This window comes from Thalassophryne amazonica, chromosome 14, assembly GCF_902500255.1.
Source record: "Thalassophryne amazonica chromosome 14, fThaAma1.1, whole genome shotgun sequence".
Lineage (NCBI taxonomy): Eukaryota > Metazoa > Chordata > Actinopteri > Batrachoidiformes > Batrachoididae > Thalassophryne > Thalassophryne amazonica.
Window position 1 is genome coordinate 2699955 of NC_047116.1, and position 17678 is coordinate 2717632.

Consider the following 17678-nt stretch of genomic DNA (forward strand, 5'->3'; position numbering starts at 1 on the left):
CAGAACAACATGGTCCAAAATAAGAGGTTTACCGGACCTCGTCTTTCAGAACAACATGGTCCAAAACAAGACGTTCACCGGTCCTCATCTTTAAGAACAACATGGTCCACCGGTCCTCATCTTTCAGAACAACATGGTCCAAAATAAGAGGTTCACCGGACCTCGTCTTTCAGAACAACATGGTCAAAAATAAGAGGTTCACCGGTCCTCATCTTTAAGAACAACATGGTCCAAAATGAGAGGTTCACTGGTCCTCGCCTTTAAGAACAACATGGTCCAAAACAAGAAGTCACCGATCTTTGTCTCAAAGAACAATATGGTCCAAAGTAAGAGGTTCGCCAGTCCTCGTCTTTAAGACCAACATGGCCCAAACAAGAGGTCACCGATCTCATCTTTAAGAACAACATGGTCCAAAATAAGAGGTTCACCGGTCCTCATCTTTAAGAACAACATGGTCCAAAATAAGAGGTTCACCGGTCCTCATCTTTAAGAACAACATGGTCCAAAATGAGAGGTTCACTGGTCCTCGTCTTTCAGAACAACATGGTCCAAAACAAGAGGTTCACTGGTCCTCATCTTTAAGAACAACATGGCCCAAAATAAGAGGTTCACCGGTCCTCATCTTTAAGAACAACATGGTCCAAAATGAGAGGTTCACTGGTCCTCGTCTTTCAGAACAACATGGTCCAAAATAAGAGATTCACTGGTCGTCATCTTTCAGAACAACATGGTCCAAAATAAGAGGTTCACTGGTCCTCATGTTTAAGAACAACATAGCCCAAAAGAAGTGGTTCACTGGTCCTCGTCTTTAAGAACAACATGGTCCAAAATAAGAGGTTCATCTGTCCTCATCTTTAAGAACAACATGGCCCAAAGTAAGAGGGTGTCACTGGCCCTCATTTTTAAGATCAACATGGCCCAAAATAAGAGGTTCACCGGCCTCATCTTTAAGAACAACATGGTCCAAAATAAGAGGCTTCACCAGTCCTCATCTTTAAGAACATGGTTCAAAGTAAGTGGTTCACTGGTCCTCATCTTTATCTACAAGAACAACATGGCCCAAAATAAGAGGTTCACCGGTCCTCGTCTTTAAGAACAACTTGGTCCAAAACAAGAGGTCACCGATCCTTGTCTTTAAGAACAACATGGCCCAAAATAAGAGGTTCACCAGTCCTCATCTTTAAGAACAACATGGTCCAAAATAAGTGATTAACTGGTCCTCGTCTTAAGAACAACATGGTCCAAATAAGAGGTTCACTGGTCCTTGTCTTTAAGAACAACATGGTCCAAATAAGAGGTTCACCAGTCCTCATCTTTAAGAACATGGTTCAAAGTAAGTGGTTCACCGGTCCTCATCTTTAAGAACAACATGGTCCCAAATGAGAGGTTCACGGTCCTTGTCTTTCAGAACAACATGGTCCAAATGAGAGGTTCACTGGTCCTCGTCTTTCAGAACAACATGTCCAAAACAAGAGGTTCACTGGTCCTCATCTTTAAGAACAACATGGCCCAAAATAAGAGGTTCACCGGTCCTCATCTTTAAGACAACATGGTCAAAATGAGAGGTTCACTGGTCCTCATCTTTCAGAACAACATGGTCCAAAATAAGAGTTCACTGGTCGTCATCTTTCAGAACAACCATGGCCCCAAAATAAGAGGTTCACCGGTCCTCATCTTTAAGAACAACATGGTCCAAAATAAGAGGTTCAGGTCCCTATGTTTAAGAACAACATGGTCCCAAAATAAGAGGTTCACCGGTCCTCATCTTTAAGAACAACATGGTCCAAAATAAGAGGTTCACTGGCCCTCATCTTAAGAACAACATGGTCCAAAATAAGAGGTTCACCGGTCCTCATCTTTAAGAACAACATGGTCCAAAATAAGAGGTTCACCGGTCCTCATCTTTAAGAACAACATGGTCCAAAATAAGAGGTTCACCGGTCCTCATCTTTAAGAACAACATGGTCCAAAATAAGAGGTTCACCGGTCCTCATCTTTAAGAACAACATGGTCCAAAATAAGAGGTTCACCAGTCCTCATCTTTAAGAACATGGTTCAAAAGTAAGTGGTTCACTGGTCCTCATTCTTTATCTACAAGAACAACATGGCCCAAAATAAGAGGTTCACCGGTCCTCGTCTTTAAGAACAACTTGGTCCAAAACAAGAGGTCACCGATCCTTGTCTTTAAGAAACCATGGCCCAAAATAAGAGGTTCACCAGTCCTCATCTTTAAGAACAACATGGTCCAAATAAGTGATAACTGGTCCTCGTCTTTAAGAACAACATGGTCCAAAATAAGAGGTTCACTGGTCCTTGTCTTTAAGAACAACATGGTCCAAAATAAGAGGTTCACCAGTCCTCATCTTTAAGAACATGGTTCAAAGTAAGTGGTTCACTGGTCCTCATCTTTATCTACAAGAACAACATGGCCCAAAATAAGAGGTTCACCGGTCCTCGTCTTTAAGAACAACTTGGTCCAAAACAAGAGGTCACCGATCCTTGTCTTTAAGAACAACATGCCCAAAATAAGAGGCTCAGTAACAAAATAAGGTAGAAGACAAAAACCACATCAAACCATCGGGAAGATGCACAAGAAGATTCAAAGAGGTGAGTAATTATGTGATCCATTATTTGGAGTTTTATGTTTTTACTTCATCTAGATTTTGGTGAGAGATTTTAGTTGTTTTTGCATTGAGAATGATGAGAGGAAATCAGTCATTTGAACAAAGAAGCCTGTTTTTGTTGCTTTTTAGTTTGAAGGGTGAAAAAATCTCAGTATTTAACCGTAACATCTTCTGTTGTACTCATCAACCAGTTTAAATATTTTTCTACAATCTTTGAGTCTGAACAAAAGAAGAATGAGAAATGATAAATAGATTTAAGGTTTAGGTGGAACGTGTTCATATCAGAAGTCACTGTTTGAGTCAGGTCTGCTAACGATGATGATGATGAGGAGGAGGAGGAGGAGCGGCGGGTTGTACTCTCTGCTTCACCTCCACCTCTTCTTCATATTCATACGAATATTCAGTGATTCTTGTAAGAACAAAAGAAGACAAAGATCACCTTCATTCAGCAGAACACGTGAATAATTCATTCATCTGGTGAAGACGGAGAAAGAATCCCAGTGGACCCTCATCTCTTCTTCGTAAGAACAGAATTCCAACGATATGTTCCTTCTGATGCTGATTATGTCCTGATTTTACATTTTGTGAACTGAATCTGCTTCCTGGAGGATTTCAAAGTGAAGTGAACCTAGTTTGGAATTTAGAAGCTCTTACCTTGAATTGCAACTGATGACGGAACCTCGGCCTCTGAATCGAAGAATCTGGAATATCTGCGGAACACAGAATAAGGTTTTTACTCCAAGTACACTTATACTAAATAAACAAACATTTGTAATGACTTTGGAAAATCCTTTGCTTGCCGTCAGACTTTTTTGCTTTGTGTTAAGTGAAGCAAAGCCTGTTCTGGATCGATAACAGTGACGCGACGAACAAGGGGATTTACTGAAAACATTTTCAAAGCTGAAGGACAAAGGAGGAACTTACCGAACGGCACCATCGCTAGTTCGATTTCTGTGGAGAGAATGAGAGTAAAGAAGGTGTTAATGTGTGAAGGAGAGAAACGGAGAAGTTGTTGCCTGACTGAAGAAAACGGTACCTTTGCCAGACAAATAAAGCTCAGCTGTGCTCTTAGCCTCCCCTCTGGGCTCCAACCTCACAATCACTGAGTACACGCCTACATGGGATTAGTAATGAAGACTTTTAACACTGATGGAAAAATAAGCTTTGGAGGCTTTCTGCACTTCGATGGCACGCTACAAACCTTCGTCTTCAATGGTCACATTTCGAATAACCATGAAATGTCTTCGGCCCTCACTTCTGAAGTTGTATTTAGGGCTCTCTTTCAGTTCCCACGTGTCTTTGTACCACGAAACGATTGCATTGTCGAAGGACACTTCACACTCAAAGGTGGCTGACTGGCGCTCGTTGACTTCGATGTTGTGGATTCGTTTGGTGAAATGAATTTGTTCAGCTAAAAGACATAAAGACGTCAATGGGTAAACATGTTGGACAACAGCTGAATGGTAGATTGCATCGACACAACACCCACACAGTTAGAAATGAGGAGATGTTACGATGGTTGTGTTTGGGGTGGATGGCTCAAGACGGAGACAACAAAGGAAGTGATTCTGATCGTAAGATAATCCAGAAGAGGCAAGAGCCAAGAAGGAAGAGCAGGTGAAAAAAGAGGGTCCACTATCAACTAAAATCCAAACGTCCAGCATTAGTCTCAAGGTTTGGTTGTAGTAGTCCAAAGAGGTTAGTAAAAAGCAGAACATCTATGACATCTAGAAGCTTGTATGTTGTTGTCCAAGGTACAAACCTTCCACCCACAGCTCTGCTGATGATTCCAGGTGCTGGTATCTGCAGGAGTATCTACCCTGGTCTTCAGGCTTCAGGTCTCGGATCAGAAGCTTCTGAACCTTGTGTTTCACCTCAGATGTGTACTTTCCCTTCATCTCTATCTGCACGCCATTTTTAAACCACTGTGCCTCTACATTAGGGATGGACAACTGACAAAACAGGCTGCACGTCTGGCCTTCCTTACCCGACGTGTCTTGTAGAGGTTTCTCAACCTTCACCTCTGAAAGACAAAACCACAAGAGCCATTGAAGTGATTAGTGAGCCACCAGCAAGGAGGAACGCACAGTTATGATAAAAATGTAGTACCTGCCAAACAGTATGTCATAGGAGGGCAAAAACAGACGGAGAAGCACACACGACCAACCCGAAAATCTAAAGTCTAATCAGCGTGTCAGGGACAGACCAGCGGCCTGTCCAGGGTGAACCCCGCCCCTCGCTCTGACATCACTGGGACAGGCTCCATCCCTGTGACCCCTCGTAGTAACAAAGGGTACAGAGACTAAATGACAAACAAACAAGTGGTTTTATTGGGGGGGGGGGGGGGTGACTGTCATACATAAATATCAGATATGATATTAAAAAGTTATCTGGGGAGAAAAACACACATAATTGTAAAATCATGATCGTCTTGGATGTTGATCAAGGTTCTTGGTCATAAGACGTCAAGGTCAAAGATCTGTTTGGAAAAGACTGAAGTCCAGCTGCTTTCAGCTGAGCTCATTCACTGTTGTATTTGTTACAAAGCCTTAAAGAAGATCATGACTGATATGGATATCTCTCTCTCTCTCGCTTTATGCATATATATATATATATATATATATATATATATATATATATATATATATATATATATAGAATAGAGAGAGAGATATGTTGGGGTGGTTTTGAAAACAAACTTCAACTTTTTCATTTTTTTGATTCCTTTAGTGGTAAAAAATAAATTGGGTGAAATTTCATGAGAATTGTAAAATATGAACCCCTGCCACCCGGCCCCTGTTTTTTGAGACATTCGAGTGACACTTTGAGTTGCGGACTGTTGGTTTTGGAATACATTAGTTCATTAGCGGCAGATTTTGTTCCATCTGCCTCAGGTCTGATGAAGGGCAGGTTGCGTCTTGTTTAATAAAACTTTTTGTATCGGAGCACTGTGGTATATATATAAATGAAATATGGTTGTGCGGATCATTTGGTTTCTATATCTGCCTCAGGTGGCATTTTTGAGGTATTTTAACGTCAACATGGGCTTCCTCATCAAGGACCTTCAGAGTGCGAGGATGACCCATCATTCCAGTCCTCACAGCAGGTCCTGGTAACGTTGCTGCTGAGTGAGGAGCTGCACTTATCCAGGATTACGATCAGATCCTAACGTGGCTGTGACTGGAGAAATTGTGCACAGTGCAAATTCTGCATTTTGCATCACCCCTCTGAGCTTCACAGTGGAGTTGAGTGGAGAAGGATATTCTTTCACCAAAACAGATCAAATCTAGGCTCGCACCTCAGATGGACCTTCTGGCAATTTGCAGCTGCTCCTCTGTAGCACGTCATCATGAAGCTGGATAACTGCTGATACAAAATGCACAATGTCTCCAGTCACAGCCACAGAAGCCTGGAACTTCTTCTGGGTTGTCTGGGTGTCTTGGTGGCTTTCCTCACTCTTCTCCTTCAGTTTCTGAGAACTGTCTGCTCCACACAGATTGACCACAGAGTGTCAAACTGTTTGTATTTCTTCATAACTGATGTGAATAAAGTCTGAGACATATTGAGTGGCAGCTTCACCATCAGAGAGCCTCGACCACAACAGACTGAAGCACACAGTATGAAGAACAGGGGGACGGAAACTTATGATCATGTGGGTCATTTCTGTTGTCATTATGATTTAAAAAGAGGAAACACAATAAATGTCTTCACCCAACCACAAACCATGAGGGAAAACACGTTACTGTGTTATCATTCATATTTATGAAATAAAAATCAAAACATTCTGCCAGGGGATGTAAACTTCTGAGCACAGTTGTATACACATAGTAATGATTCTGAACATTTTGTTATCAAACCCTTATGACAAAGAAATTAAATTGAGGCTTAAACACTGACTTTATTATAAATACTATCAATCCCATCATCACGTCTTCCGAAGAGGAGGCAGAGACTGGGGACTCAGAGGTGGACTCATCCATTACCCAGGCCGAAGTCACCGAGGTGGTTAGAAAGCTCCTCGGTGGCAAGGCTCCTGGGGTGGATGAAATCCGTCCTGAGTACCTTAAGTCTCTGGATGTTGTGGGGCTGTCTTGGCTGACACGCCTCTGCAACATCACGTGGTGATCGGGGACAGTGCCTCTGGATTGGCAGACCGGGGTGGTGGTCCCTCTGTTTAAGAAGGGGGACCGGAGGGTGTGTTCCAACTATAGGGGGATCACACTCCTCAGCCTCCCCGGTAAGGTCTATTCCAGAGTACTGGAGAGGAGAATTCGACCGATGGTCGAACCTCGGATTCAGGAGGAGCAGTGTGGTTTTCGTCCTGGTCACGGCACACTGGACCAGCTCTATATGCTCCATCGGGTGCTCGAGGGTTCATGGGAGTTCGCCCAACCAGTCCACATGTGTTTTGTGGATCTGGAGAAGGAAGTTCGACCGTTGTCCCTCGGGGCACTCTGTGGGGGGTGCTCCGGGGAGTACAGGGTCTGGGGTCCATTTGTTAAGGGCTATTCCGGTCCCTGTACAAGCGTAGCAGAAGCTTGGTTCGCATTGCTGCTAGTAAGTCAAACCTGTTTCCAGTGCACGTTGGCCTCCGCCAGGGCTGCCCTTTGTCACCGGTTCTGTTCATTATTTTTATGGACAGAATTTCTAGGCGCAGCCAGGGTGTAGAGGGGGTCTGGTTTGGAAACCACAGAATCTCATCTCTGCTGTTTGCGGACGATGTGGTTCTGTTGGTTTTGTCAAATCAGGACCTTCAGCGTGCACTGGGGCGGTTTGCAGCCGAGTGTGAAGCATCCGGGATGAAAATCAGCACCTCCAAATCCGAGGCCATGGTTCTCGACCAGAAAAAGGTGCTTTACCCTCTTCAGGTCGGTGGAGTGTCCTTGCCTCAAGTGGAGGAGTTTAAGTATCTCGGGGTCTTGTTCACGAGTGAGGGACGGATGGAGCGTGAGATCGATAGACGGATCGGTGCAGCATCTGCAGTGATGCAGTTGCTGTATCGGACCGTCGTGGTGAAGAGAGAGCTGAGTAGGGGGGCAAAGCTCTCGATTTACCGATCGATCTACGTTCCGATCCTCACCTATGGTCATGAGATTTGGCTCATGACCGAAAGAATGAGATTGCGAGTACAAGCGGATGAGATGAGTTTCCTCCGCAGGGTGGCTGGGCGCTCCCTTAGAGATAGGGTGAGGAGCTCGGTCACTTGGGAGGAGCTCGGAGTCGCTGCTCCTCCACGTTGAAAGGAGTCAGTTGAGGTGGCTCGGGCATCTTTTCCGGATGCCCCCTGGACACCTCGCTGGAGAGGTGTTCCAGGCACATCCCATTGGGAGGAGGCCCCGGGGAAGATCAAGGACACGCTGGAGGGACTACATCTCTCAGCTGGCTTGGGAACGCCTTGGGGTTCCCCCGGAGGAGCTGGGGGAGGTGTGTGTGGATCGGGAGGTCTGGGCGGCTTTGCTTGAGCTGCTGCCCCCGCGACCCGACTCCGGATAAAGCGGAAGAAAATGGATGGATGGTATGGATAAATATAACTGACAACCAGCTGATGCATACCAAACTGCGTTTCACTCTGATGGCAGTCTTCATGTTGCATCGCTAACATTTGCATAATATTGGTTTCTCATCTATTTTGGCTCCGCCTAACTGGCAGCATGGTGACACTTGTCTCACGTCGCGGTAAAACGCTCACTGTGATTGAACAGGAATGGCAGCTGATCGCGTTGACTCTGCCCCTTTTACCTAATGTGACCGAGGAGTGATGGGGGTCCCAGCCACGCTTGTCAGCATTGCAAACAATGTGTCAAATCGCCCTCTGCTGGACAAGCTGCACATATAACAACCACAGTGCTTTTCGGCAATTGTTTATTTGGCAAACTAAAGTTTTCACATTGTCAAAAATTGCACGGCTATTGATATGTTTGTGAAAGGCTCATACCGGCTGATATTACTGCCACTCTACTTTAAAGTGATGCAAAGTTCAAGTCTTCAACCAACAGCTTCTAAAACGTATCTTTTGTCAAAGTAATGTGATGGGTATCAGTCGGGTGCCGAGCTTCACCCCAATATGTCCAAAGATGGAAAGTGATGCAGAAAGAAATGAAAGCGGTGTCCATACTAACCCACGACGCTGAGCTTAGCGCTCGAGATGTGCGGTCCGCAGACCACTCGGTAGTTGCCCTGGTCGGACGTCTGGCACTTCCTGACCTTCAGCAGGTGGTGGTCACCGCTGACACTGATGTCATACTTGTTGCTGTTGTCTAGTTTCTGCGTGCCCTTGTACCAGGACAGGGAGATCTCTGGATAGTTTATCTTGACCTCACACTCAAACACTGCAGTGTCCTCGATGAATACGGACTGATCGGAGATGTCCTTCACCACGGTGACGGGCTGCAACAGCAACAAGGACACAAAGTTGTGGAGTGAAAATGTTTCTCTTCTCAGGTGTTGTGATTCGTGTCGGTGACTTCGGGCACTCACCTCGGTGCGCTCCATCCTCTTCTGTAGATCAGCCACCAGTCGGGCCATGTCCTCATCGGACTCTCTGTCTCCACGTTCCAGTTCCTGTTGAGGACAGCAATGCAATGTTCAGCAGCAACTTGATGAGCAAACACCAGCACGGCAGCTTGCACTGGACCTACCGGTCTTCCACTTTCTTCAGCCTTCTCCTTCTCCAGCTGCTGGATGCCTGCAGCAGGCCGCGGTAGTCGGTGATGCCGTACATTCGGGCATATTTCTCGTACTCTTTTGGGTCCACGTTCCTCAACAACTCAACAATGTCAATGTCCTTCTCCCCAGTGGACTCTTTTGTTTCGATGGTGTTCTGACAACAGAGCAGATCAAGTTGGAGCATTTTAATGTCCTTAAAATGTCTCAGTATTCTGACGAAAGTCAAGTTCTCCGTTTCACGTGTGTTGATCCCAAAAGTCTCATTCAAAACTTATGTTCCTCAAATGTTTTAAATTCATTGTAAAATACTGAAATCACTTAATTTTTGGGCTGCACAGTTCAAACAGACTGAAATTCTCCAGATGATGACAAAGCAAAAATTGTTTTATATCTCCAGAAACTTTGCAATTTTTTTTAAAGAATTTAGATTTTTTTTAATTTGTAAAAAGAAACAAGAAAAAAAGCAGAACTGTGAAGATGAAGACGGCAGAATTTTAAAACCTTTACAGTTGGATCCACGAGATGTCGGGGAACTGCCTCCAGGACGGGAGCAGGGAATCATGAGGAATGTTCTCAGACAGACTCACTTCTTCAGTTTGGCTCGGAGGTCACCTTCGAGTGGTGCCACCTCTTTCTTTTCGTCCACATGAAGGTCGGCGCTGCACTCGATCTCCCCGTGCTTGTTGGAAGCGACACACCGGTACTGACCCGAGTCTGACCGGGTCACCTCACGGACCTCCAGTTTGGCGTCCTGCCCTTTCTGCTCAATGGAGATCCGGCCGCCATGTGTAAGCTGACGCACTTCCCTTTCATCCACTTCACGCTGGGGATGGGCTTGCCGCCCACCCTTAGCGATGAAGGTGGCCACGCCCTCTGCACAAATAAGTCAACAAACAAGCAGCTGATGTGGTGAAGCCGCTAACTGCAGACTGAAGTTTCTGACCTCGTGTGTTCATGCACTAATGTAAGTCAGAGTGCACAGACATGAAATGACCTGAATTTGCTGCTGACTTTACACTGATCATGAGTTCTGGAGTTACCAGATTATTTAAGAGGTCATGTAAAGGGCATCATGTGACATCATCATTGATACACACACTGATTTAGGATCAATATGTTGTGTTGTAGACTGTTAATCTGGACCTGTATTCATGTACTACTCATAGAGAGCTCCGAACTCAGCCGAAACGCCAGGAGGTGTCTGAGAGCAACTCTGAGCAAGGAAGGGACAGAAGCTTTTATCTGTGAGGAGGCGGGGTTGACCCTGTTGCTAGGTATGACACAGTCCTCTAAGAGCTGTGACTGGTTGTCACAAAAGGGGAAAGAGAAAAAAACAAATGTGCTCCCAGTTATGAACGGACAGTGAAATCAACCAATCATATAACCTGAACTGTATTAAGAAACGTGTCATTGTGAAAATAATTTAATGTCATGATGAAACTCAGAAAAATGAAATGAATTGTTGCACAGTTTCAAAATGTATGAACGAACCTCATTCACATGCCAATTATGATATTGATTAGCTTGTTGTTAGGTTTCCTCTCCACACTGTGAGAAGCTCTGGTATGTGCTGTAATCTGAAGTGACAGCAGAGACTGTAGCACAGGAGTCAAGTTCTCCTCAAACAGATGAGTTTATTCTCTGGGTTCTGACATCACTTCTTTTGATATTAATAATTTAATGAATGTCACAGAATTTACATGTAATGCTTTTCTCCCCTGCTTTTCTCCCTTTATATAGCACCCCTTGGGCACATATTGTGGCATTTTGGGATTACCTTTCACTGCTATGCAGATGATACTCAGCTATACATGCCGATAACTGCTGGTAATCTCGTCCACATAAAATCCTTAAAAGATTGCCTTGCAGCAGTGAGAAGTTGGATGTCTGGAAACGTCCTACTTTTAAACTCTGATAAGACTGAAATGATGGTTCTTGGTCCAGTGAGACATGGCATCAATTTGACCAGTTAACGCTCAGCCTCGGCTTATGTGTCATACATCACACTGACAAAGTGAGGAACCTTGGGGTAATTTTTGATCCTACGTTGTCCTTTGACCTCCACATTAGAGATATTACTAGGACTGCTTTCTTCCACCTGTGAAATATAGTGAAGATTCGTCCCATCCTGTCTATGGCTGATGCTGAGACCCTGATCCATGTGTTTATCTCTTCTAGATTGGACTATTGCAATGTTCTATTTTCTGGTTTACCACAGTCCAGCATTAGGACTCTCCAATTGGTTCAAAATGCTGCAGCCAGACTTTTGACAGGAAGCAGAAAGTTCAACCACATTACACCCAGTTTGGCGTCTCTTCACTGGCTTCCAGTCCCAGTGAGATCAGATTTTAAGGTTCTGCAACTAAACTATAAATTGTTCATATTAATTGTTATATTATGTTATTATGTGTTTCATTCTTTTTTACTCTTTTGCGGTTTTGCTCTTTTATTATGTTTTTAATCTTTTAACTCATTTTGTCTGTTTTCTGAGTTGTGGGTGTGTGACGTGCCTTGAGATGACCTTGTCGTGAGTTGGCGCTATATAAATTAAAAAATTTGAATTTGAATAGACATTTTTCCCGTAGCCAGGGATCACAGTGATGTGATGACCTTCATCTCAGGTGTTATTATGTTACTACGCTGGGTGGGTAAAGTCAGATCATTCCTGATGAGGTCAACCACAAACATTATCTCTGCTGTTCAACATACGGAGAAGGTCTCTGCTTCTTCTCCATTTTTCTGCCATCCTCTCTGTTTAAGACACTCTTAGGCTTCTTAAAATTCCTCCTCCCTACCGTTAACAGTGTTTTGACCTTTGGGAAGGTGATAGTCTAGTGGTTAAGCGTTGGGCTTGAGACCACCCTGACCGGAAAATCACTAAGGGCTCTTGTGAAAGGTCCTTAATCCCCTAGTTGTTCCCGGTGTGTAGTGAGCACCTTGTATGGCAGCACCCTGACACTGGCGTGAATGTGAAGCATTATTGTAAAGCGCTTTGAGTGTCTGATGCAGGTGGAAAAGCTCTCTAAAGGCCTAAGAGGCTTTGTGAATAACTTTTATCTCACCAAGGGAAAATTCTAAGAAATGTCTTAGAATTCCTTGAATTCTAAGATTTTTCTTAGAATTTTCCCTAAGAGCTAAGAGCTACTTTAACCTTTTGTGAATGCGGGCCCTGGTTTTTGGTACTTTTACATCTGCTCACTTCTAAAAGTATCAATTCAAAAACCAGGATGTTCTTAAAATACAAGTACAATATAATACAAATATGGCAGACAGTGTGAGCAGTGACGTTAGAACCTGCGTTCTGAGTGTAGAGGAGAGGGACTTCATATGAAATGATATCATACTATCATAATAACAACAATAAGAGGAAGAATTACCATTGTTTGATTAAACTGATCAATCAAATTGATCAACTGGTCAATTTAAATAATTAATCAATATATATATATATATATATATATATATATATATATGTATATATATATATATTACAATATAAAGAAATGCAGAGAAGGAGAGTGTTACTTTGTGTATTTTGCAAAGCTCCGAAGGCCAGCCCCGACCAGAGGAGACACCATGACGAGAGAAGCCAGACATGACATGAAAACCTGATTTTTAAAATGATTTTATCGCATTACTGAAGTGTACATAAACATGTGAAATGGGATTATGAGCACAACTTGATTATTCCTGGTTAGATAATTGATTAGATAATTGTGATCATGGGTATGAGTCGTCATGTTAATGTTTTAGCAGCATGTGTTCAGGTGAAATTAAGTTCAGTGTAATGTGCTGTAGGAAGCAGATTAACTGGGTGTACTTCAGGAAAACATATGTGCTCACTCAGTTGAACAAGTTTCAACACTGACCTAAAAGGATCTAACGCACTCAACATCGTCTATGTCCCACTAACCCAGATGAATAAAGTTCTGGAGGAATACTGATTTATTCTGCAGACTGTCTGAATGTCATTAACTCATTATCTTGATGGCAGCTGAGTTAGCTGTTGAGCTCACGAGCTGAAGCCAGGAATACTGTGGTTGTTGAATCAGAGAGCAGACCGGATAAATCACAGATTTCGGTCTCGTGGCATCAGGGCGACTGAGGCCTTGCCGTCAGGGTGTACTGTGTTGTGTTTTGATCTCACTCTCTTGTGGCGTGGGCAGTTTTGGGCTCTTCGATGAAGAACAAGTTCTCGAGTTTCGTGGTTGGCGCTTCAGGTGCCTCAGCAGCTGGCCGAGCTCCGGGTTTCTCTGCAACATTGCAAAATAAAGTACTTCAGAACAAAGACCCTGAAGCCAGATTTCGGGTTTGCTGAGGACTACCGGACTTTGACAGTGACTTTGGCTTTACAGAAGTCAGTGCCGGCGTCGTTGGAGGCCTTGCAGAGGTAATCTCCCGCATCGTGTCTGGAGGCGGCACTGATTTCCAGGCATGCCATCCCATCCCTGAAACTGATCCTGGTGCTGCCAACCGAGCTCAGCTCCTTCCGGTCCTTCATCCACTGGACCTTCAGAGGGGCGGAGCCACAGACGTGACACTTCAGACTCAGCTTTTCACCCCCTCCAGCGTTAGTGGTTTGACAGGAATGTCAAAACACAGGAGGCTTCTTGGCTTCTGGAGGAACATGAAACATTTCAGTTCATCAAGTGAACGATGAAGTCGATCATCTGAACACGGTCAAAGTCGCAGTCGAGAGCTTATCACCATGTTTCACAGCTAATTTCACTTATTACACTGTGGATTCCAGCAATCAAAGAGACAACAAGCACAGATGTTTCTTTTGACTTCAACTTAGTTCATATTTAGCTGAAACGTCATGCCAATGTCCAATCATAAGCAGTGGGTGGAGCTATATCTCATAAATTCCTAATGGTAACAATGTGAGTATATGACTGATTATCAGCTGGTCCTCTGGGGCTCCACAGACTCCACACTTCAAACCCCTGCATGCACATGTTGGAGAACAGCCTGCTGGTTTCCTGGGACTCACCAGAAATGGCCACAAAGACTTCACAGGAAGCTCCACCAGCTTCATTGGCAGCCTGGCAGGAGTACGTGCCGCTGTCGGTCACCCTGACTGTTCTTGATGCACAGAACCACTATGTTGCTCTTGAACTGAGGTCATATTTATCTGAGCTGCTGATCTTTGTCCCGTCTCGGAACCAGCTGACAGATAGGGCTGCGAGCCAGAAACACGACCTTCAATCTTCACCAGTTTTCCTTCTGTGTCCTCAATGTTTTGTGAAGGCTTCTTAGTGAACACAGGAGGGTTTTTACGCTCTGAAAATTTCACATCAACACAAACATGTCAGCCATGGATTTCTGTAAAAAAGAAAAACACTAATATTCTCCAGACAAAGAAGACCTTGATCCATCTAGCACCACCTGGAAGGCAAAGGTGGTACTAAAGTTATAGGTGTTGAATCAAGAGTCCCAGGACAGCTGTGGTACAACAAGACGTCCCACCAAAAAGTGGCTACGCTGATCTCATACTATAAACAGACGGTGAAGGTGAAAAGGGCAGTGAAATATAAATCACACATGCTGAATTATGTAAAACACTAACCGATCCCACCGTTACCATAACCAGACACGGATTAAGCGCTAAACACTAACCGATCCCACCTTACCATAACAAGACACGCGACTAAGCGCTAAACACTAACCGATCCCACCTTTCCCATAACTAGACACGGATTAAGCGCTAAACACTAACCGATCCCACCGTACCATAACTAGACACGGATTAAGCGCCTAAACACTAACCCGATCCCACCGTTACCATAACTAGACATGGCGGACTAAGCGCTAAACACTAACCGATCCCACCGTTACATAACTAGAACATGCGACTAAGCGCTAAACACTAACCGATCCCACCGTTACCATAACTAGACATGCGACTAAGCGTAAACACTAACCGATCCCACCGTTACCATAAACCAGGACACGGATCAGCGCTAACCATAACCGATCCCCCCGTTACCATAACCAGACACGGATAAGCGCTAAACACTAAACGATCCCACCGTTACCATAACTAGACCCGGATTAAGCGCTACACACTAACCGATCCACCCGTTACCATAACTAGACATGCGACCTCTAAGCGCTAAACACTAACCGAATCCCACGTACCCATAACTAGACATGCGACTAAGCGCTAAAACACTAACCGATCCCACCGTTACCATAACTAGACATGCGACTAAGCGCTAAACACTAACCGATCCCACCGTTACCATAACCAGACACGGATTAAGCGCTAAACACTAACCGATCCCACCGTTACCCATAACCAGACACGGATTAAGCGCTAAACACTAACCGATCCCACCGTTACCATAACTAGACACGGAATTAAGCGCTAAACACTAACCGATCCCACCGTACCATAACCAGACCACGGATTAAGCACTAAACACTAACCGATCCCACCGTTACCATAATAGACACGGATAAGCGCTACTTAAACACTAACCGATCCCACCGTTACCATAACTAGACATGCGACTAAGCGCTAACACTAACCGATCCCACCGTTACCATAACTAGACACGGATATTAAGCGCTAAACACTAACCGATCCCACCGTTACCATCAATAGACATGCGACTAAGCGCTAAACACTAACCGATCCCACCGTTACCATAACCAGACACACGGACTAAGCGCTAAAACACTAACCGATCCCACCGTTACCATAACTAGGACACGGATTAAGCGCTAAACACTTAACCCGATCCCACCGTTACCATAACCAGGACACGCGACCTAAGCCGTTAAACACTAACCGAGCCCACCGTTACCATAACCAGACACGGATTACGCGCTAACACTAACCGATCCCACTGTTACCATAACCAGACACGCGACCTAAGCACTAAACACTAACCGATCCCACCGTTACCACTAACAGACACGGATTAAGCGCTAAACACTAACCGATCCCACCGTTACCATAACCAGACCCGCGACCCTAAGCGCTAAACACTAACCGATCCCACCGTTACCATAACCAGACACGGAATTAAGCGGCTAAACACTAACCGATCCCACCTTTACCATAACCAGACACGGATTAAGCGCTAAACACTAACCGATCCCACCGTTACCATAACCAGACACGGATTATAAGCGCTAAACACTAACCGATCCCACCTTTACCATAACCAGACACGGATTAAGCGCTAACACTAACCGATCCCACCTTTACCATAACCAGACACGGAATTTAAGCGCTAAACACTAACCGATCCCACCGTTACCATAACCAGACACGGATTATAAGCGCTAAACACTAACCGATCCCACCGTACCATAACCAGACACGGATTAAGCGCTAAACACTAACCGATCCCACCGTTACCATAACCAGACACGGATTAAGCGCTAAACACTAACCGATCACCCCGTTACCATAAACTAGACACGGATTAAGCGCTAAACACTAACCGATCCCACCGTTACATAACTAGACATGCGACTAAGCGCTAAACACTAACCGATCCCACGTTCCATAACTAGACATGCGATTAAGCGCTAAACACTAACCGATCCCACCGTTACCATAACTAGACATGCGACTAAGCGCTAAACACTAACCGATCCCACCGTTACCATAACCAGACACACGACTAAGCGCTAAACACTAACCGATCCCACCGTTACCATAACTAGACACGGATTAAGCGCTAAACACTAACTGATCCCACCGTTACCATAACCAGACACACGACTAAGCGTTAAACACTAACCGATCCCACCGTTACCATAACCAGACACGGATTAAGCGCTAAACACTAACCGATCCCACCGTTACCATAACCAGACACGGATTAAGCGCTAAACACTAACCGATCCCACCGTTACCATAACCAGACACGGATTAAGCGCTAAACACTAACCGATCCCACCGTTACCATAACCAGACACGCGACTAAGCGCTAAACACTAACCGATCCCACCGTTACCATAACCAGACACGGATTAAGCGCTAAACACTAACCGATCCCACCGTTACCATAACCAGACACGGATTAAGCGCTAAACACTAACCGATCCCACCTTTACCATAACTAGACACGGATTAAGCGCTAAACACTAACCGATCCCACCTTTACCATAACTAGACACGGATTAAGCGCTAAACACTAACTGATCCCATCGCTACAGTCACTTTCCCAGTTCCGGATCACTGCTGTAGTTTTTGCGCCGCCGTTTCTCGTAATCAGCACGAATAATAATACTTGGTACCAATGGAAAGACTGATGTTTTGTCTACAAACGACCACAAGCTCGACCGGATCCAGCCGTCCTGGTGATCAGCAGAGGAATCCAAACATCCCGGTGTCTGCGGTGTGCACGCTTTTTCTGACTCACTCAT

General features: G+C 44.7%; 1 protein-coding gene across 1 annotated transcript in view; it reads right to left on the bottom strand.

Moving 5' to 3' along the window:
* ttn.2 (titin, tandem duplicate 2) overlaps positions 1–17678 on the bottom strand; it is a 472252-nt gene that overhangs the window by 306226 nt on the left and 148348 nt on the right. The window contains 14 exon segments of the mRNA XM_034187115.1: positions 3027–3033; positions 3279–3334; positions 3549–3575; positions 3661–3738; positions 3826–4035; positions 4387–4647; positions 8744–9011; positions 9102–9185; positions 9274–9444; positions 9874–10163; positions 13438–13543; positions 13621–13853; positions 14284–14375; positions 14465–14573. Of these exon segments, the coding sequence (XP_034043006.1) occupies positions 3027–3033; positions 3279–3334; positions 3549–3575; positions 3661–3738; positions 3826–4035; positions 4387–4647; positions 8744–9011; positions 9102–9185; positions 9274–9444; positions 9874–10163; positions 13438–13543; positions 13621–13853; positions 14284–14375; positions 14465–14573 (1992 nt within the window).